The 22,910-nt window shown below is 40.0% G+C and overlaps 1 protein-coding gene across 1 annotated transcript; it reads left to right on the top strand.

Moving 5' to 3' along the window:
• Positions 1-2,682: 2,682 nt before the first annotated feature.
• Positions 2,683-15,062, top strand: LOC133258991 (ankyrin repeat domain-containing protein 26-like). Its single transcript, XM_061435794.1, has 6 exons — positions 2,683-2,947; positions 5,518-5,632; positions 5,791-5,964; positions 10,962-11,067; positions 12,545-12,682; positions 14,644-15,062. Exons 1-4 carry the CDS (start codon positions 2,940-2,942, stop codon positions 11,061-11,063), a joined length of 399 nt encoding a protein of 132 aa, XP_061291778.1. The 5' UTR covers positions 2,683-2,939; the 3' UTR covers positions 11,064-11,067; positions 12,545-12,682; positions 14,644-15,062.
• Positions 15,063-22,910: the final 7,848 nt, after the last annotated feature.

A 22,910-nucleotide genomic window follows, 5' to 3' on the forward strand; every position in this document is an offset into this window, starting at 1 on the left:
CATATTTAAAACCCAGCACTATTACGTTTTCCATATTCAAAGTGAAAGCGTTAGTCACTCAGTCGTGTCCGACTCTGCGACAATGGACTGCAGCCCACCAGACTCCTCTGTCCTCCACTGTCTGGTGGAGTTAGCTCAAATTCATGTCCATTGAGTCAGTGATGCTCTCCAACCATCTCGTCCTCTGTTGTCCCCTTTGTCGTCCTGCCTTCAATCTTTCCCAGCATCAGGGTCTCCTCTGATGAATCGGCTCTTCACATCAGGTGGCCGAAGTATTGGAGCTTCACACTCAGCATCAGTCCTTCCAATGAATATTCAGGATTGATTTCCTTTAGGATTGACTGGTTTAATCTCTTTGCAGTCCAAGGACTCTCGCCAGTCTCCTCCAACACCATGGTTTAAAAGCGTCAATTCTTTGGCCATCAGCCTCTTTATGGTCCAACTCTCATATCTGTACATCACTACAGGAAAATAGTGTCTATGTTTTAACCCCAATCTCCTAATTTATCCCTCCCTTTATGTTTCCCCTTTCATAACCTTAATTTGATTTTGAGATCTGTGAGTTGGTTTCTGTTTTGTAAATAAGCTTATTTTGATTAGATTCCACATGGAAGTGATGTGATATTTGTTCCTCTCTGAGTGACTTCACTTAGTATTGTAATTTTGAGATCCTTCTGTGTTGCTGCAAATGGCATTATTTCATTCTTGTGTGTGGGGAGTGTGTGTGTGTGTGTGTGTGTGTGTGTGTGTGTGTACACTGCATCTTCTTTATCCATTCTTCTGGTGATGGACACTTAGGTTGCTTCCATGTCCTGGCTACTGTCAGTAGTTCTGCAGTGAACATTGGGGTGCATGTACCTATTTGAATTATGGTTTTCCCCAGATACATGCCCAGGACTGGGATTGCTGAATCATATGGCAAGTTTATAGTTAGTTTTAAAGAAACCTCACAGAGCTCTCCACAGTGGGTGCACCTAGTTGCATTCCATACGCAGTGTAGGAGAGTTCCCTTTTCTCCACACTCTCTCCAGCATTTATTGTTTGTCGATTTTTTGATGGTGGCTATTCTGATTGGCGTGAAACGATACCTCATTGTAGTATTTCTGCATTTCTCTAATAATTAGTGATGCAGAGCATCCTTCCTGAGCATCCTTTCATGTGCGTTTTGGTTGTCTGTGGGTGTTCCTTACAGAAATGTATATTTAGAGCCTACACGCATTTTGTGATCAGGTTGTTTGTTTTTTGATATTGAGCTCTTTGAGCTGTTTGAATATGTTGGAGATTACTCCCTTGTCAGTTGAATCATTTGCAAATAGTGTTGCCCATTATGTGGGCTGTTGTCTGTCTTGTTTATGATTTCCTGCGCTGTGCCAAAGCTTTTGAGTTTAATTAGATCCCATTTGCTTATTTCCGTTTTTAATAGTCATTATTCTAAGAGATGGATGAAAAAAGATACTGCCTTAATTTACGTCAGAGTGTTGTGCCTATATTCTCCTCTAAGAGTTTTATAGGGCCTGTCCTTATATTTAGGTCTTTAGTCCATTTCGAGTTTATTTTTGTGTATGTTAGGGAGTGTTCTAATTTCCTTCTTATACCTGTAGCTGTTGAGTTTTCTCAGCACCACTTATTGAAGAGGGTGCTTTGCTCCTTTGTATAGTCTTGCCTCCTTTATCCTAGATTAATTGACCATAGGTGCGTAGGTTTCTCTCTGAACTTTCTCTCTTGTTCCATTAATCATTCAGTATATTTCTGTTTTTGTGCTAGGTCCAGTGTTTTGATTACTGAAACTTGCAGAGTAGGCTGAGGTTGGGGTACCTGATTCTGTCAGCTCTTGCTTTTCTTTCTCAAGATTGCTTTGGCTATTTGGGGTCTTCTGTTTCCATACACACTGTAAAAGTTTTGTTCTAGTTCTGTGAAAAATGCCATTGGCAATTTGATAGAAAATGCACTGAATCTGTGGAGAAGGCAGTGGCACCCTACTGAGGTACTCTTGCCTGGAAAATCCCATGGACAGAGAAGCCTGGAAGGCTGCAGTCCATGGGGTCGCTGAGGGTTGGACATGACTGAGCGACTTCAGTTTCACTTTTCACTTTCATGCATTGGAGAAGGAAATGGCTACCCACTCCAGTGTTCTTGCCTGGAGAATCCCAGGGAAGGGAGAGCCTGGTGGGCTGCCATCTATGGGGTCGCACAGAGTCAGACATGACTGAAGTGACTTAGCAGCAGCAGCAGCATTGAATCTGTAGATTGCTTTGGGTAGTATAGTTATTTTGACAGTTATATAGTTTTAATGCTGCTTTGACTTCTGTGTTTATTTCAGTTTCCTGTTTTTCCTTCTTAGTTTAGGTAAGGGTTTATTGATATTGTTTCTTTCTTTCAGAAAATGAACTTAACAGTTCTTGCACATGCACACTTGTCAGGCTGGCCCACCAAGCCCCTGTGCGCATGGGCAGTGTGTTTTAAGGTGTTGCTTAGCAACGATCATTCTGGGATGAAAGATTCTAAACCGTTGAGCTTCCCAGCTGGGAGGTGGTGGCAGCTGCTGTAAACTGCTGTAAACTGTAAACTGCTGTAAACTGTAAACTGCCGTAAACTGTAAACTGCTGTAAACGGCAGAGCTGTAAACTGCTCTGGTTTACCTGTAGTGCTTGTGTTGGGTTTAGGAGACTCTGAAGAGCTGAGCGGGAGGTGAGGTGTGGTTGGAGCTTGTAGGCTCTGTGACGAAGATTTTTGGCTTCAGGAGTAAGAAGGGCATTTCGCCCTTTGGCTCCTCCATCAACCCGGTGAGAGAGAGCAGTCATAGAATCAACTTCCAGCCCGGGAACTGCATCCGAAACGAGGACCTTGGAAAGATCCACAAAGCTGCCAGTATAGGCAACGTAGCCAAAGTGCTGCAGGTTCTGTTGCTCGGAAAGAGTGGCCTGAACGACAGGGACAAGATGAACAGGTAAGCGGGGTGGAAGGGCCTGGTAGGGGTCCCTCCTGTGAGTTTCTCCTCCAAGGCTCTTGGACGCCTTCCTGGGATCCAGCACCCCAAAGACTTTATAGGCAGCAAAAAGCCTTAGCTAGTTTCAGACTCATTTGTAATTCCCCTCATAGGGCACTTTGCTGATCGTTTTGGAGTCATTTAACTGAATGTCAGTAGTCACAGAAATGAAATGAAATATGAATAGCATCTGTTTTTTCTGTCTTCTTCCTCCTTTTTCTTTGCATGGGTTAGCATGATGTACTCATGAGTAAGAGCTCTCAAGTTCTGTAGCCTTCAAGAAATCTTCTGGAACCTCCTGGCTCTCACGTTTTTTCTCATGTGATTTATGAAAGCACTTCTTCATGGATCGCCTATTGTGGATCATGGCAGTGGACAGATTTCTGATGTTGTCAGCGTCTTATTTTTCATGTACACATTTTTATTCTGTAAGGTTATATATTACAGAAAACTGCCTAGTGAGCAAAATAATTCCCATGACAGGTCAACTTCTGGATTAAAAATTCTTCAGATCCAATTCAATATCCGTTTTATATCAGTGTACACTTAGGTATATATGTTCTTTCTGAAGGACCTTAGAAGACAGCTTTGAAGTAGGAAGCTGGCTGTGTCCTTGAATAGGAGGACATTTTCTTAGGATGTATGGTCTTTCTATACTTAAACCAAATCAATGTATTGTGATTTTAAATTTTGGGTTATCTATGCTGCCTTTAATTGTGATGAAATTAAAATTTTACATGGTAGACTAAGACTTGCCCTTCTTGATATCAAAATATGCTGTAAGTGCCCACAATGTATTCATTTACTAACAACTGAAAGGGGGATAGATAAATGAATGGAACAGAATAGAAAATGCCCAAACACCCAAATGTATGTAAAGCTTTAGAACTTGATACTGGTGACATTTTCTGTTAGAAAAGATAAATTGTGTGTAGATGATGGAGAAATAACCTGATAAAAGAGAAAAGTAACTAGATTTTTATCTCACCAAAAAGTTTCACATGGAGTGTGGGTCAAACATTTTAAATATGCACAGTGAGAAAAGTACCAGAAGAAAACTCAAATTCCTATTTACACATTTTTTTTCTGCTGACAGACCTTTTTTTTCTATTTCTATTGTTTCTTAATCTTAATTTTTTTTAATTGGAGAATAATTGCTTTACAATGTTGTGTTGTTTTCTGCTGTATACAATCATAAATCAGTTCTAAGTATACATATATCCCCTTCCTGGTGAGCCTCCCTCCCACCCCAAAGACCTCGCTAAGAATTATTTCAAAATTCTTTTTTTGAAATAATGGAGTTTCCTGGATTTCAGCACACACACACAAAAAAAAAAACCAAAAAACAAAAGAAGGAAATCTGGAGGTTGAATTAACATTTTAACAACACACAAAAAATTAAAACTCTGTCGATCAAGCTGCCTATAGACAAGTCAGATTAGCAGACAGGGCTGGTATTTTTGACACTAATAGGGATGTAGCAGAGATTAAAAATAATTTGTCACTTTCATTTTTTTTTAGAATTTTTTTTGAGGATTGATATCTTCTGACAACTTTCAGCCCTTTCATAAGTCAAGGGAATCTTGGGAGTTGCTTGGCAGTCCAGTGGTTAAGACTCACTGTTGTGGACCCAGGGTTCGATTCTTGGTAGGGTAACTAAAATCCTGCAAGCTACCAGGATATATGTACACCATAAGGAATATAGGCAACATTTTATAATAACTTTAAATAGAGTATAATCTATAACAATTGAGAATCACTATGTTGTGTACCTGTAATATATAATAATATATAATATGCATCATCAGTGCTTTCAAAACAGCAACCTTAAGCAAAAAGACCTTATGATAATTAGACCAACAGGAAAAATAAGCAAGGAACAAACAAAAATGCTACTAATTATAGTTGTACAGACATTATGAATTATAAATTTCATTCCAATGTCAGAGGTGTTAAAATGTGAGAAAATGAGGATATTAGAATCATCGAAGTACAATGCTGTCTGTAATCCTCAAAATATATCTGCAAAGGAGGTGTCATATCCTTTGACTTCACTGAGATGTTGTCCTTGTAAACTAGTAGTACTAGTAATAAATATGATAATATGACCTAACAGTTACTGAGCTGTTGTCTGTGCCAGGAACGGTTCTGCACCCTTTGCATGGCCCTCATGTAAGCATCACAGTGCTGTCCTGTGAAATAACTACTACTCCCTCTCCATTCTGTTGAGGAAATTGAAGCACAGAGAGGCTGAGCAACGGCTAATGAGGGACAGAGTGAAAGTCAAATACAAACCCAAGTTGAGCTGAATCTCAAGGTCATGCTCGTTCTATTCAAGTAGATGGTTCTTTCATTACTGTGGTAAGAAGAGCTAAAGCAAATATAGACTGTTCTTACTCCAGAAGAAAATGAAATATTTGTTTTAGAGTGATAGGAATAGCATGCTATTGAATGTTCTCAATCACAGGAACGATTGTTTGCTTTGAAACAGTAACACTAGAGTTTCCTAAAAACTGCTCTTGCTTTTGTAGGACTGCGCTCCACGTGGCCTGTGCCAATGGCCGTTCAGCGGTGGTCACTCTCCTCCTGGAGAGAAAGTGCCTGCTTAGCCTCTGTGACAATGAAAAGAGGACAGCGCTGATGAAGGTATGGGGCAGCGAACCATTTCCACATGAGTGGGTGTGATTTCCTGAGACTAAAAGTGAATTTATCTCATTGAAATATAGCAAACTGGTGAAGCTTGTGGACTGTTTACTTTGAATTCCTAGAATTCACACTCTTGTTTCTTGCCACAACACTAACAGCCCATAGAATGCCAAGAGGAGGAGTGTGCGACTCTTCTGCTGGAGCATGGTGCTGACCCAAATGTCATGGACGTCTGTGGCAACACCGCTGTCCACTACGCTGTCTTTTGCCAGAATGTATCACTCGCAGCAAAGCTGCTTTCCTATGATGCCTATATAGAAGCCAGGAACAAGGTATCGGTCACCTAACTTTATTTACCAAATATTTGTGAATCATTTTTTTAATATACATGTGTTTTATTTACAACAGTATGTAAATAGGGAAACTGAATAGTGTCCATGAGGCCCTGTTATCCAGGAAACAGTTCCAAACCTGAGTCAAGGGGCGAGGATGAAAAAAGTCGGCACCCCCAGAAAAGGCAGAGCTCTGTCTGCCACCCACCCTTCTACCCTAGAAGGAAGGCTTTCCCATTAGAAGGTGCGTGGGAGTGGGTGGTAGGCTCCAAGCCCACAGGAAATGAAGGCCTGTGGGGAGTGAAGTGATGTGGGCACTGGCTGTTTACAGGGGCTCAGGGAATGTGAGCCCCTAGGGGTGGGCGGAGGAGGAAGGAGACCCAGTGCCCAGCAGGGAGGCCTGGGTGAGTGCAAGTGGGCCTGGGAGGCAGGCCTGGAGCCCTGAGCCCTCCAGGACCCCAGGTTCTGAGATCCAGCCAGGCAGGTCAGGTCATGTTTGACACCCAGCAAGGGCATTCTCTTCTGCTGGTGACCACTTGGTTCACCAGGTACCCCTCGGGATCTCCCATGGTCAGCCCCGGGGAGCTGCTCAGCAGGGTGGCAGCTGTGCATGGGGAGCTGCCCCTCCTGCTCTTTGTTCAGGAAGCATGTGAAGTCCAGCCTCTGCAGCCCCGCCAGGAACTCCCTCCACTCTCACAGGTGGCCTCAGTTTTCCGTGTTTGGAAGCTCCAGCCTTCCCTGAGTGAAAGTATTTTGAAGAAACCAAATTGTCTATGATTTCACTTTAAATCATGATATTTCTCAAGCATTAGAGAGTAAAGCATTCCTTTATGTGTTTATGGCCGGTATTCGTGATAACACTGCACTTGTTAAAGGTAAAACATTTTCCAAATAATTTCCCCAACTTAATTTTTTTTTTTTTTGTAATCACTCTAAAATAACACAGTAAAGCACAATTTGCCTCAGTAGACTTTGTCTTAAAATTCAAACTTAACGAAAGCATTTTACAACATAAGAGAAATCTTGCTGCTGTTGACAAATTCCCATTTTATTAAAAATGGTTTCTATAAACATGGTTTCTCTCTCACTGCCCAAGTCTTAAGAGGGTAAAAGGAAAGAAATGGAGCAAGCAGGTGAAAAGTGCAAATCGAGCTGGAATTTTGGCAGTTGGGAAATGCCAAGAAGAGGATTTATTTATTTTAACATTTATTTATTTGGCTGTGCTGGCCTTAGTTTCAGCATGTAGGATCTAGTTTCCTGACCAGGGGTCAAACCCAGGCCCTCTTTACTGGGAGCACTGAGACCCAGCCACGGAACCACCACGGAAGTCCCGAGATTTTGGTTTGTGCTTTTCATTCCCTTCAGTGTATATATTTCTGTGAGGTGCTTTTCAGTTTTCAGGAATAATAGTTGTTATTTTGAAAAAGAGTGTGAGTGAATTGTAAACTTGCCTAGGTGCCAGTTTTAAGAAGACTCTGAGCAGAACAGACTGGCAGTGAACAGGTGGCGATTAAATGGGAATTAAGAGAGAAGAACAAATAATTAACTGATACATTATCCTATTCTGGCAGAACCATCCACTTAGATAAGAGTCTAGACTCTGCTCTCCCATCTAGAATGTCTTGATGGGAAGGAAGTAAGGGGTTTATAAATAATGAGATCAGGTTGCCTTTTGGGTTTACTAGTCCCTGTTCTACCAGTTTACCCAGGAAATTTTTAAAAATTGCAGTTTTGATGACTCTTGCCTCTTACACTTTTCTTTTTTATTCAAACCTTCACATAAGAGAAGGAATTGGCCGTGTGAGTAAGAGATGAGACTGGAGTGGTTACTGCATTAAGTCCCAGCTATATTCTGCTGGTGAACCACAATTATTTGGGAAAACGTATTGAAAAAATTTACAAGCCTAGGCTGTTCCCTGAAGATTTTGACTGAGTGAATCGAGGAATGCTTGGACGTGTGTGTTTAGAACTATTCCCTTGAGATTCTTTTTTTAAAAACATATATTTATTTTAATTGGAGGCTAATTACTTTACAATATTGTATTGGTTTTGCCATACATCAACATGAATCTGCCACAGGTGTACACATGTTCCCCATCCTGAACCCCCCTCCCACCTCCCTCCCTGTACCATCCCTCTGGGTCATCCCAGTGCACCAGCCCCAAGCATCCTGTATTATGCATCGAACCTGGACTGGTGATTCGTTTCATATATTATACATGTTTCAATGCCATTCTCCCAAATCATCCCACCCTCTCCCTCTCCCACAGAGTCCAAAAGACTGTTCTATACATCTGTGTCTCTTTTGCTGTCTCGCATACAGGGTTATCATTACCATCTTTCTAAATTCCATATATATGCATTAGTATACTGTATTGGTGTTTTTCTTTCTGGCTTACCTCACTGTGTATACTAGGCTCCAGTTTCACCCACCCAATTAGAACTGATTCGAATGTATTCTTTTTAATGGCTGAGTAATATTCCATTGTGTATATGTACCACGGCTTTCTTATCTGTTCATCTGTAGACGGACGTTTAGGTTGCTTCCATGTTCTGGCTGTTATAAACAGTGCTGCGATGAACATCGGGGTACACGTGTCTCTTTCAATTCTGGTTTCCTCGATGTGTATGCCCAGCAGTGAACCACAATTATTTGGGAAAACATATTTAAAAAATTGGCAATCCACTCCAGTATTCTTGCCTGGAAAATCCCATGGACAGAGGAGCCTGGCGGATTTAGCCTGGCGGGCTGCAGTCCATGAGGTCTCAAGAGTCGGACACGACTTAGCAACTAAACTAGTACTACTAACTATTAAAAAAATTTACAAGCCTAGGCTGTTCCCTGAAGATTTTGACTGAGTAAATCGAGGAACGCTTGGACGTGTGCGTTTAGAACTATTCCCTTGAGATTCTTATCCAATCCTTTATGAATAACTATGGAGTGAACACATGTAATTTCTAAATGACACCCTTCATAAAAGAAAGTAGTCTCCTGAAGTGTTGGAGTTTGATCAATGCTAGCTACTTCCATCAGCTCCCTCCTTTCCAACAACATTAGCCAGACTTTTTCTCTGCCCCTGTGTTTGAGATATTAAAAGGAGTATCTTTGGCAATATCTATGGGCTTTCCTTTTCCTTCCAACCACTCTTCATTCAGTGACACTCTGACAGTCTTTAGCGATTTCCTCATGGCGAAGTCACTTTGTAGAGTCTGACCCTTTAAGGATTTTACACCTTCTCTTACCATCCAGGTCATTAGGTCAATAGATGTTTGTTACTAACAGGGTTTTCCTGACTGCAGTAATAGTAACTCCTGAGCCTTTTTTGGTGTCAGCTGCAGGACAGACTCTTGGAGTTTGTCTGTTAGAATTGCTGATCCCTGGCATAAGCAGATGAGAGCTTTAAAACCCGTGAAGTTAGTAATAGTACAGAGGGGAATTGTTTTAAGCATTTATTTCCAGCAGGCTTGGAAACTCATTATCCATTTGATTAACAATCTAGAAGAATTCTAGAGATAGATTGTAGTTTCAACAGGCAATGGAAACATTCTTGACTGTAAATTATGAGTCTTTTTAAAATAATTTATGTTTACTTGAATTATGAGTCTTAATAGCCATATTTATTACATATTGGGACCCACTTTTTTTGTGAAACATATGATACTAAAGAAAGGAAAGGTTTCACATACAAATATTTGCTTTATACCCACCTATTTGGAAACAGCAAACATAAAGCCAAAAGAAGGCCATAAACCAAACATGGCCTTTGGATATGTTTAGTTACGTCCACACATTGAGTCAACATTTCAAATTTAGGAGGCTCATGCAGAAGTTCAGGCTTCTCCAAGGACCAAATCTGGACGCCCTTGAGCCCATCCTACTGTTTGGTCTGCATGCAGAGGCCACCCCTTCTGTGTGGGACATGTGTTTTGGGGGTTACCGGTCTCATCTGACTTTATCACTTACTCAGGTCATCAGCTTTCCATCCATAAGCATTTGAATTTCCAATTTTTGATTGATAGTATATTTTGATAAATATTTGAAGCTTTTAAGACAATCTAATTAATCTATTGTTGATTTCATGTTTTAAAAAATATCTTAAGAATGGGATTGAGTTTTTAAATTAGACTTTTTAAGTTGATTGTGGCGGTTTTGCACTGAGTAACTCTCACAAACACACAAGATTATAAGAGACAGCTCAGGGAGATGTGGTGGAAGAGCAACTCCCCGAGAAAATGTTGAGCATGTATTTATTGGTAATTTTATGTTGCAATCTTTAACTAGAGCAGTAAAGCAAGACAGACACCAGAACCCTGGGATTTTGGAAGCTTCTTCCTGGTGGTCTGGAGGTAATGACATGAGAGTCATCAAGAAGGGTCTTTGAAGATAAGGTGGGGAGGGCGCTCATTCTGCATGCAGTTAGCATCTAGCGAATGCTGACCTCTCAGCCCGAACGTCTACCTTAAGGAAGGGCAGTGGAAAGAGCAAGCAAGGAAGAGAGAATGAGTAAGATTAAATTCCAGGAGACTTTTCTGAGAAAGCAGTAAAACAGGGTTCCCACAGTTGATTTTTTGAAAAAAAAGAAAATGTTTCTTTCTTTGCATGTTCATGTAGAGAATAATATTCCCACTGGAATGTCTGTAAACCTTTTGAGTTTACTCATGGTCATCCTTGGGTAGGTTATGCATGCTACAGATAGTATTATATATTTCTGCCTCAGCATTGTCCCTAAAATATGCAATTGATACAGTAGCTAAATGATACCCACACCCCCTGCATTGGGAGCTTAACACTTAGCCACTGGACCACCAGGGAAGGCCCAGAGGAGGAGCAGATTAAAGAGAAAGAAGGTGCACAGGGTGATGAGGAGGAAGGGGCCTCTCTTTCATTTACTTTCTGGTGTTTATTTTTAAGTTCGGAGAATCTATTACATGATTTTAATTTCAATTTAGAAATAGGTTAACTGTGTACATTAGAAATGGTTTTCCCTGTTTTACAGGATGATCTGACACCACTGTTACTTGCTATACATGAAAGAAGAGGGCAAATGGTGGAGGTTTTAGTGAAGAAAGAAGCAAATATACATCGGTTGATAAGATGAAAAGGTACCGTTGTTCTTTTTCTTTTAAAAACCTTTAGTGCTGTTCTAGGATCGTAATATCAAGATTAAATGAACAAGAGGATTCATTTGTGATCAACACATCATCACTTAGGTAGAAAGTCAATTATTCTGACTGGGAATCAGGAACAATATATAGCAGGAATGTATAGCAGGATTCATATTCCTTTATAATATTGACTGATGTCATATGCAACCTGTTTGGTTGATCTTGTAATAGCTGAGGGAGTTGAAATTAGTTTTATTGGTTTTATGAAATATGGATTCTGCTTTTTAGTTTACCTCATGACAGTATCGAGTTTCTTAATTCTTTTAAAAGAATTCTTTAACCTCTACTTTATATGTATGTATTTTTATAAGATGCATAGTAAACCTAAAAGACTTGATTTTGTCTTTTGGATAACTCTTGGCTTTAAATTACTTTGTTTAAAGAATGCTGATGTTATTAGGTTTCAAAAGAGTCCGATATAGCAACTAAATAACAACAGCCACAAAAAGGTGATTATGACTCACAGTCACCAGATCCGTGGACTCATCAGGATTTATCCTTTCTCATTTTAGTACATTTTGATATTTTCATTTTTAATGCAGGTAGAAGGAAGAAAGATAGCTTTGATTGGATAAAGGCTTTAACAAAGACAAGTTAGAGGTGGACAATACAGATGAAAATGATGGGCTTAGGTTCAAACTAGGTTCAATTCCTAGTTTTCCTACCAATTAGGGTTATTTATCATTAGCAAATAAGTTTCCTAATATGAAAGGCAAATAGTAATGCATCTTTCAAAGGTGCCTGTGTGTAAGAAAGATTTTATATATATTATTTCATTTTCAGTGCCTAGCACATGCTTGTCCACATCATTAACTGCCACCATGATTATTTATATTTCCATTATTATCAATATTTTTGAATTAATCCTGCAAGTAGCCTTTCCTAGTCAACCTCTAGCTGACTTTGAAGCTGAATATATCAGACTAAGGAGGAAATGGGGAATTCATCCCTTAAATAGTCACCTGCCTCAGATAAGTGACCTCAGCATGGTTTCTTGTCCATCGAGGACTTTATTATTATTTTTAAAAAACATTTATTTATTTGGCTGCATGGGGTCCTAGTTGTGGGAACTCTTAGTTGCAGCCTATGGGATCCATTTCCATGACCAGGGATGGAACCTGGGCCCTCTGCATTGGGAGCCTGGAGTCTTACCCCTGGCCCACCAGGGAAGTCCCCATCAGGGACTTATGAAATAGGAAGTGCTGCTGCCTGGCATCCCAGTGGGACAGGAGGCTTCTTTTCTGTCCCTTCATTTTAGCCTTGGAGGTAATTTACAAAGATGAACACTTGAGCCTGTAAATGGTCAGTCCTTCATGAAAGGGCAAGGCGTTCACTTGGTAAAGCATATCAAATTAACTGTTTAAGTAAGTTAACTCAACTTCCTAAGGCTGAAGTCATCTCTCTGTTGTTTTAGAACAGCCCTCATGCTTGCTGTCAAGTATGAATCAGCAAATGTTGTCAGACTTCTTCTGCAGCAAGGTGTTGACATCTTTTCTCAAGATGTTTTTGGATGGACTGCGGAAGAATATGCTGTTATTAGTGGTTTTGATATGTAAGTGTTCACATTAAAATACCAGTTCTCACTAAACTGCAGCCAAAAATAATTTTAACTGTTACTTGCTACGTGACCAGTGAGAGTTCCAGTTTGGTGCAGGCAGTTTGGAGAAAGGTGGTGAGATGTTCCCCCTCAAGAGCTGAAAGCAAGCAAAGGCCAATTAGTGATTCTTGGCTGTGGGCTTGGGGTGCTTTATCTCAGGACATGTAGACCTTGATCCTTAGAAAGGTTGACATTAGCCATTTCATTCCAAGTGTGACCTCTCAGTATGGGGTATGAACACTGTCACACTTGTGATATTTCTAACTAGTTCCTTGGGTTTTGAAATATTTAGTTCAGCAGCAAATCCTGTGTTTTCCCTTGAGGACTTGCCTCTCTATACACTTCCGCTTGAATTTTCCAAGAACCCGGCGGATTCCCTAAGATCAATGAGACAGTCCTCTTCCACACGTCATTTGGAGGGGAAAAAACACTTCCTTCTCACCATTCTGTTGCTTGCATTGATTCTACTGCCGCAGCACTGCTGCTACAGCTGGTCTTGACAGGGTCTGCTTGGCAGCTGGATCTGGAATCTGGATGTGGCTCTATAAAGACCTTTAATAAAATCATTTTAAAAGGAAAAAAAAAACTCATCCTGCAGTGGGCTCATGATTGACCTTTGCTCCGGAACTTTAAGGTGATGCACACGTAGACTTCAGAGTGAGAGCTCCTTTGTGGTCATACATACGCTTGTTGCTCAGTCACTGTTGCAAAGCACCAGCACCCAGTTCGGGCAGCTGGGCTGCCTAGCTTGCCCCCTCAGTCAGAGACCTTATGTGGAGCCCATGTGTAGGCCTAGATCTTCACGATGAGGTGCCCTTGAGGCTCTTATTTATCTTTTCTGCTAGCAGATGTCGGGGGGGGACCATTTTAGGCTGTCAGAGAGGGTCAAGTGCTCCTGCAGGGATTGAGCAGACTTCCCTTTCTCCTTTGTATCTAGACTTGAACCTCAAGGTGGCTTTCTGTTCTGTGGGGGCACCTTTTCTTAGGTCACAGGTTCCCTGTCATCCTTCCCAGAGTAGTGGGTGCCAGCTTGCCTGAGATTCCCTAATTATGCTTGGACCCTCATGGGATCTGTTTCCTGTAATAATGAAAATCTTCCAATGGATTCCTATCTGCCTCTCCCTTAAATGTTTTCAGAATCTGCCCCATAAGGAACCCATTTCAGCAGAAATCCCTAAATCTCAAGTAAGATAGTTGGAATTGAGAGAGGTAAGCCCTGTCTAGAGCTTGCCAGTGTCCACTGTAAGAGTAGGGATGTGTCTTCAAGTGAACTGGAGAGGGACATGGAGATTAAGCATCATTGTCAGAAAGATCTGCTGGTTCAGAGTCTGAGCAGGTAGAGAAGGAAGAGTAGTGGTCCAGGCCAGGTCTTGATTGTGATTAGCTTTCGTGTGATTAGCTGCAATGATGGGGGATCATTGTGTTCTCTAATGTAGTGAATGCATATGTTATAAATAAATTTAGGTACACATTATTTAAGAGCTGAGATTCTCTATATTACAAACCACAGAGAACAGCTGATCACCAGAATTAATAACAGTTTCATGCAACACCTGAATGTTAAACGTATGAAAAAGCACACATCGGGTTTTACTTGGAAAGTAGTTCCAGCAATAAAGTTCAAGAACAAATTATTTCATTCTTTGACTGTCTCGGCAAGCATTTGCTGGGTATATTATCTTATTAAATCCTCTTAATCCTCTTGTGAAATCAGGCAGTAAGATCCCAGTTGTGTAGAGGAAGACTGTGAACTGAAGAGAAGCAAATCCTGCGGAAACAAAGTGCAGTTGGTTATAGAGCTAGGATTTGCAAGCTCGAGAGAGTTTTCATATGCCAAGCTAAATCTAGTTAGTTATTGGAGCTGTACTGCCCTGAGCTCAAGACTACTTCATCTTCCTTTTCTTTCTTTCTGCAAGGAGATCCAACCAGTCCATCCTAAAGGAAATCAGTCCTGAATATTCTTGCAAGGACTGATGTGGAAGCTGAAGCTCCAATACTTTGGCCATCTTGTGTGAAGAACCGACTCATTGGAAAATACCGATTCTGGGAAAGTTTGAAGGCGGGAGGAGACGGGGACAACAGAGGATGAGATGGTTGGATGGCATCACCAACTCAATGGTGATGCATTTGTAAAAACATTTTTTACATTACATGCATTTGTAAAACCTTCAGGAGTTGCTGATGGACAGGAAAGCCTGGCATACTTCAGACCATGGGATTGCAAAGAGTCACACACAACTGAGCAACTGAACTGAACTGATGTTGATATTTTCATAAAATTTGAAAAACAGTGTAGATGCATGAAAATATATGAATAAAATTATATGAAACAGAGGCTTTGCTCATAGTATATCCTTAAGAATACTGATATATTACTGAACTATTTTATATAAATTCTAAATATATGTGTTTCTCCATATACCTTATTATACTTATTTTTTTTTCTGTAAAGTTTGTTCTTGACTAGGAATGTCTCACTTTTTCCTTTCTTCTTCCTCCTCTACTTTTTAAAATTTTTTTTTTTAATATTTACTGTTAACCTAATTTTTCCTTGCGGAACACATTTCTTCAGGGTCTGTTCTTTCAGTCCATCTCTCTCTGCCTCTATTGTGAACATGTTTGCTTATGGCTTTCTGTTTAGAGTGTTTGTGGCTTTCTTCATGATGCTTGCCCTACTGCTTTACCCTTGTTTTTTTTCCCTGTTTCTTAGAAGGAGCTGAATTTTTTCCCTGTTTCATTGGCCTCTAGCTGTTTGACAAACAGAACAGAAGTAGCTTATCCTGTTTGCAGTTCTAGCCCATCTAAATAAGGTTCTGCTAAAACCTAAACTTTCATATTTCCCTTCCCAAGTGGTAATCCATGTATATATTAATCATGGAAGCAAATTTAAAAATATAGCAATTAATTTAAATGTCTTAGTTTTTCAATAGTGCTCTAAACTACCGGGGATAAATTATTACTCTAGAACATTTTGGTAGAGAAAGTAATGTAGTGGGTGTCCTAGTATTTGTATTGCAGTCAATTAGGGGTAAAGAGAGGAGCATCTGGGGCTTCTGATGTCATCTGTCATCATCCTTTCCCCATGAGCAGGTCAGTCAGTGGCAGAAATGGGATTTGAATCCACATCTGAATGAATCCAGAGCCTGTGCTCTTTGTGTTAGATCATAGAGGAATGGGGGATGTTATAATTCTTTTTTTCAGGTTGATACTTGTTATATTCTTCAAGCTCTTATTTTCTTTTCCAGCATGTCCTGAAACCAAAGTTAACAAAGCTAATGAAGGCTTCTCAGCAATCCAAGAGAAATAGGAAGTTATTTGAAGACTGGCCTCCTGGTATTATTCCTTGATTTGAAATGACACATGTTCTCATGTACTCTCTCCTGTTTTCACTGTAGTAGACGCAAAATGTGGCATTTTTAGACCAGAGAGTACAGCTTTCTCTGAGGACAATAATTCTGATAGTAACGTTGACGATGTGGTTGAAACATTTCCCAAACCATCACCCTGGTGTGAGGGCATCTGTCATCCTGCCTTCCCATCGCCTGAGCCTGTTCCAAAACTTCTCATGTCTGTAGCAGGCCTCGGTCGTACAAAGGGATGTCGTTCTATTTGTAACTCTTCTTTCCCTGTACTTTTTCACATACCATCCCCCTGATCCTTATGATGACAAAAAGGATCCCACCACAGAAATAGAAGCCCTCAAAGTCATGATACGAAATGGTGTGATAACAAGAGCCATACATGTGCATGATTCAGATTTATAAAGATTGGCATACTAAGTATGCCCTTATTAAAAGAATTACAGAGTGCTCAGGAAAAACAACTAGATGAATAGGAAGATGGGGAGGAGGATGAAGGGGAAGAATTCCTTTAAGAAGGACAAGATGAATATAAGATGGAATGAGGGTGAAGATGAGGCAGATTATTATACAAACGCAACAGAAATAGTGGGGGTCAGTCAGACCAGGAACTCTATATGATAAATATGCGAGAAATTATTCCAGTTTCAACTTAAGAGAGAGTGAGGTCATGAAAAAACAATGCTCATACACTTTTGAATGACATATAGCTGATTTTTATGAAAAACTGAAAGAAAATGTGTTCCTTATTTTTTTGGTGATTGTTTTCGATGATGGTGGTGGTTCTTGTTTTTTCCTTCAGTTGACATGTAGTCAGTTTAACACATTGTGTAAGTTTCAGGTGTACAGCAACGTGATTTGCTTACACTTGTGTGTGTATATATGTTTTTTGAACATAGTTCCCTGTGGAAGTTCATTTAAATTTGAAGTGATTTCTCATTTTAAAGAAATTCTCACTTTGAAATTAATGAAGTGATGTCTTCTATTTAACCTAGTAAAACTTTCATTTAGAGACAATTCAAAATGAGCCCTGTTTTAGGCCTTCGGAGACGTATTATGAATTAAGTATTTTTGGCCCTTCTGTTTCTTGTGGTTTCTAACTTCAGTTCGGTTCAGTTGCTCAGTCGTGTCCGACGCTAGACACTTAATGTACTTACCTAATTTATCTTACTGTTTGCTATAACCTTGGTGGGTGTTTTAAATCTTTCTGACAATAAAGAGAAAACAAATAAGCATTTTATCTATTCTTTTTACTAAAATTATAATTTATAATTTTGTAAATGAAATTCTTAATCTCTCTTCATTGAGAAAATTTTCAGCTGCAACAATCTAAAAGAAGAAATGTAGAACTATATTTTTTCCTCTAGAGATTCTGATTTCTTTTTTCCAAATGTCAGCAAATAATGGGTAATTACATACATTAAATGAATGAAATCATGATTTATGCTTTTTTCTTATATAGACTACTTGTTATTATGAAATCATAAGGAAAAAAAATTACCACCAGAGTTTATAAAATTTCTGTGGAAGATATTTTTTCTTTTAAAAATATCTCCAGCAACATGTACATTCCATGTTATTTTCAAGAAACTTTATTAATTTCAGTATTTATAGGTGTTAAATTACCATGTCAATTCTCTGTTATACATGTGAAACTGACATGTAAATTCTTCCATATTGAAAAGTTAGTCATTGTGGTTACTTGATTTTTTTTCATTTGTTTTTTCTTTCCCGATGTGAATATTGAGTCCTGCTTGATCATCGTAAATGTATTTGAAAACTTTTAAACTTTCAACTTGGATAATCATAGTTTTACTCCTTTTTTTATATCTAGATCATTGCTTTAATCTTTACCTGCCATTCCAGAAGACAGATAAGAAGTTAGAGTCGTTAGTGTACTGTTTACTGGGAAAGAAGCAGTAAACCATGTGAATGTTCAAATAGGGTTGTAGAAAATTCATTTATTCTTAATTGAAGGATAATTGCTTTCTGGAATTTTGCTGTGTTCTGTCAAACATCAACAAGAATCAGCCATAGGTACACCCATGTCCCCTCCCTCCCAAACCCCCTCCAATCTCCCTCTCCATCGCACCCTTCTAGATTGTTGCAGAGCCCCTCTTTGAGTTCCCTGAGTGATAGAGCAAATTCCCATTGGTTACCTATTTTACATATGGAATTGTAAGTTTCCATGTTACTCTTTCCATCCATCTCACCCTGTCCCCTCTTCCCCTTCCCCCATGTCTCTAAGTCGTTCTCTCTGTTTCTCCATTGCTGCCCTGCAAATAAATTCATCAATACCATCTTTCTAGATTCCATACATGTGCATTAGTATATGATATTTATATTTCTCTTTCTGACTGACTTCACTATGTTTTATGAACCTAGGCTCTAGGTTCATCCACCTCGATAGAACTGACTCAAATGCATTCCTTTTTACAGCTGAGTAATGTTCCTTTGACTATATGTACCACCACATCTTCATCCATTCATCTGTCAATGGCCATCTAGGTTGCTTCCATGTTCTAGCTATCATAAACAGCGCTGCAATGAACATCGGGATGCATGTGTCTTTTTCCATTTTGGTTTCCTCAGGGTATACTCCTGGGAGTGGGATTGGTGGGGCATATGTTGGTTTTATTCCTAACTTCTTAAGGAATCTGCATACCATCTTCCATAGTGGTTGTATCAATTTACCTTGCCACCAGCAGTGCAAGAGGGTTCCCTTTCCCCTACACCCTCTCCAGCATTCATTGTTTGTAGACTTTCTGATGATGGCCGTTCTGACTGGTGTGAGGTAGTATCTTGTTGTGGCTGAGTGGTAAAGAATCTGCCTACAGTGGGAGACCTGGGTTTGATCCCGGAGTTGGGAAGGAGGGCTTGGCAACCTACTCCAGTATTCTTGCCTGGAGAATCGAATGGAAAAGGGAGCCTGGCAGGCTTCAGTCCATAGGGTCACACAGAGTCAGACATGACTGGAGCGACTAAGCAGCAGCAGCAGCAGCAGACTTTTGGATGGTGGCCATTCTGACTGGTGTGAGATGGTATCTCATTGTAGTTTTGATTTTCATTTCTATTGTGGTTTTTTACCACATCGATGTTGATAAGATAGTGCTTGAAGCTTGAATGCATTACTACATTTGGATTGTCAGGTTGATGTGCAAGGAACATTTCAAAAGAAGCAAAAACATGGGAAATAGTAATAAATATGTGGGCCTTTAATAACAGCAGTTAGCTTTAGTGATGTTTTAGTAAGTGCAAACCATTTTGCATAGCTTAAGTAGCACGTGCAGAGTACCTTTATGGCCGCCATACTTGAAGTACCATAAAGTAACGGTGCCCTGTTTGAAGGTGGCAGCTATGGAAGGAGATAAGAAGGACCTGGTCTCTTAGATGTGGCAGCCACTGCTTGGTGATGCAGCACCTTGTTTGAATTCAGCATCCTGGTTCTGTCACATAACAACTGTGGGATCTTGGCAAAACCTGTCTTAACCAGGTTAAATGTAGGTTATTTCTTCAAAAGGGATTAGGGACTCTTCATGCAACTCATTGTTATCATTCATTCTAGCAGAGTGTCTCTGAGATCCTTCCACAGAAGTATGTGGATCATTTACCTGGAACTGCCGGTCAAAGAGGAAAAAAGACATTAAATGAACAAATAGAAGGTAAGAACTGTGTTTTACAGAAAAATCATTTGACAGAATGTTGATTGAAAATGGGAATGCTGATACATTCTAAGAGGCAAAGAAAATCACTTGTCAGATGGGTAGTGAGAAAAAAGATGAGAAGAGGAGGGCAATTATGCATCTTATCATGTGTCTACCACAGATTACATTGAGAATCCAGTTTAAGGAGCTAAATTATTAGTTCTTAGACTTACTTCACGGTCCAATGTTTAAGACTTTGTCCGGTTAGGACACTCCAAAGCAGGCAGTGCAGTTTTGATCCCTGCTCAGGGAATTAAGATTCCATGTGACACATGACCAAAAAGAAATTATTAGTTCTTTTTCAAAATACTCTACAACCTAAGGAAGGTCAAGATATAAGAGGCAAGAGGGAATGAAGGATGAGAGAGACAGAGGGTACAGGGAGGAAATGAAGAAAAGGAAGCACAGGTCTGTGGGGGAAGGGGGCAATAAATAATGAAGGTCTTTAGATAAAGGGAGAGTATTTGACATGGATGATGCATTTGAAGTGAGCTTCCAGCACCAAAACTTGTCAGAGAAGAACAGCAAAGTTCTCACCTCTTCCTGTTTACTCGTTATTAGGAAGACGTTCAGAACTGTGGTCCCTGGGTGTGCAGAGCTGTGTGTCATCCTCTGTCAGGAAGCGTGGACATAGGTGCTCAGCTGTAAATGTGTGCAAATTGGTGTCATATGAAATGTTGCTGCTTTCCAGCATGGTGTCACATGGGACTAAAGAGAACTGGAAAGAAGGAGAGAGCAGGGGGCGTGATGGGGAGACCAAGGAACCACAGCCTCAGAGAGAGTCCACTGGAAGGTTTCCAACTTCTAATGCCATTTCAGTTTGGGGGGACGTGTTCGCGTGAGGAAGCAGAGGCTGAGATTTCAGGAGAATGAATTAAGTTGAAGTCATGTAGAAGCAGACTCCGTGTAGACCAGTGTTTCTCAAATTTTAATTAGTCGCTTGGGGACCATGTGTGAAGTGCACATGCTGAGCAGGAGGTCTGAGGTTCTGTGTTCCTAACAAGCTCTCTGAGTAGCAAGGGTGTAGCCGTGCATATAGAGAAATCTGGAAGAAAAGCATTGGATAGTGCAGGACAGAACAGGATCAAGGAAAAGCAGTATTTTGTGTTTCTGAGCATGTTTATAGCCAGAGGGAAGCAAAGAGTTGAAGTAGCAGTTATAGGTGTAAGATACCATTGCTAAGCAAAGAGGGAGAAAGAAATGGTAGGTGTCAGGGAACATTTAACTTTAGGACTCCTGTATGTTGTTTTCTGTTTCTCATGAACCCTCTGTTCCTTATCAGTTCCTGGTATACAGGAACGAGTGGAGTGGCACGCTGTTCCTAGGACTGAGGTCATGGGATGGAATGCATACGTGGATTTCCTTCAGTACCTTCTACCCTACAGTAACACTGTTTAGTCACGACCCTCTTACTCAAGATACGGATTGTCTTCTGGCCTTGTGACGATTGTTATTCTTTGTTATTGCCTTGGTAACGGTTGTTCTATGTCTGGTTTTTGTTCTTTCCTTAACTTTATTTTTTTGCCTAAACCTTCCTTCTATAACAATATATTAACTCACACAAACATGAATAATTCACCCTTGTTCCACTAGAGACTTGGGTCCCCCATGTCCTTCTTTCTCTCTCTGGCTAGGTCTTTGGAGTATGGAGTCCTGCCGAGCTCACTTTCCTGCCCAGGCTTTCAAGACCTCCTTGAGAAGGATGCCCTATGTCTTAGTGAGCGGTACTAGCCCTATTCTAGGGCTTTATTGGTTTTCCATTAACCCAGGGAATATTAGTCTCTCTCTTTTGCTTTCTTTTCATTGACTCCGGTCCACCAGGCCCCAGTCTGTAAAGAAGACCACAGGTAGGGATGATCCATAGAAAGGATGTCAAGGGGGAAGATTTAAGTCCACAGATCCAGAGATTACCATTTAGAGAGGAGAGAATCTAGTGAAAGGACAAAGGGAGGAAAAGAAGACCGTAGGGAGGTGAGTTTGGAGTTGATGAGGACACTTGAGAGAACTCCTTCTAGATGACTTCAGTGTATTTACCCTGAAAGAGATAAGATCATTATTGCTCCAGAGAATCCTGGAGCTGGGAGAGGGTGCTAGAAGTGGGGGAAACTGCAGCCCCTCTGAGTAACTCTTAGGCATCAAAGATATATGTTGTACTGGTATTTGTTATTCAAATCAGATTAATTTGTAAAAGGAGGCATTGACTTTTTTTAATAAAGATAGCTGATTCTTTGAAAGTTGTTTCATAGAAATCCTCTGAAGCATTAGCATGATATACCAAACCAAACTAAATTTTGAAGCCAGATTAATAAGATTCATTCCCTAAATGTAGAAATACTTTTAATAAATACTACACTGATTTTGAAACATGCAAGATTTTTAATTTCTAATAATTCTGTGGCAATTAAATATATTATTCCTTTTTGATAATTGTATTTCAATATTGAGAATTTATTATACATTATTTCCTAGATGTGTCTTATATACCTTCTTGCATGAGTGGATTGAGAAACTTTAAGATGGCTAGACCAGAGGAGCCAAGACAAGTAGGCGTTCCAGTAGCCCACACGGATATGGAAAAATAATGAATATTTTTATGAGCCATTTTTCTACAAGTGTATATCCAGGCTAATCAGTTCATTACTCTGTCTTTGATGAGAAATGAATTATACATTCTGGTGAACTGTCATCCCAGCTGTGCACTTCTTAAATGACTGGACAGATTGAAGAACATGATAAATACTTATCGTATAATGGTGGAAATGATAACTGCTGTGTTACATTCAAGATGTGCTGTTGCATTTTACCATCAGCTTTCACGTTTATGTTCTTGGGTTCATGACTTGCTCCTCTGATTCAGATCCACTTTCTCCTCATCAGTCATCACGTTCACATTGGTCTATGTGCACTTTAATGTTTTATAAAGCCATTGAAAACGTAATGTTACTTTTGAAATCTTAACTGCACGTTTTGGTGAGCCTGTATTCCTGTTTTTTCTTCACTATCTTTAGTGGATTCCTATGTCTGTCTTACCAGTGTCCTAAGATCCCCTAAAAACAAGACACTAAAACAAAGTATTCCATGCCAAGGCTGAGCTCAAGGATTCTGCCCGGTACTAACTCT

This window comes from Bos javanicus, chromosome 13 (assembly GCF_032452875.1).
Source record: "Bos javanicus breed banteng chromosome 13, ARS-OSU_banteng_1.0, whole genome shotgun sequence".
NCBI lineage: Eukaryota > Metazoa > Chordata > Mammalia > Artiodactyla > Bovidae > Bos > Bos javanicus.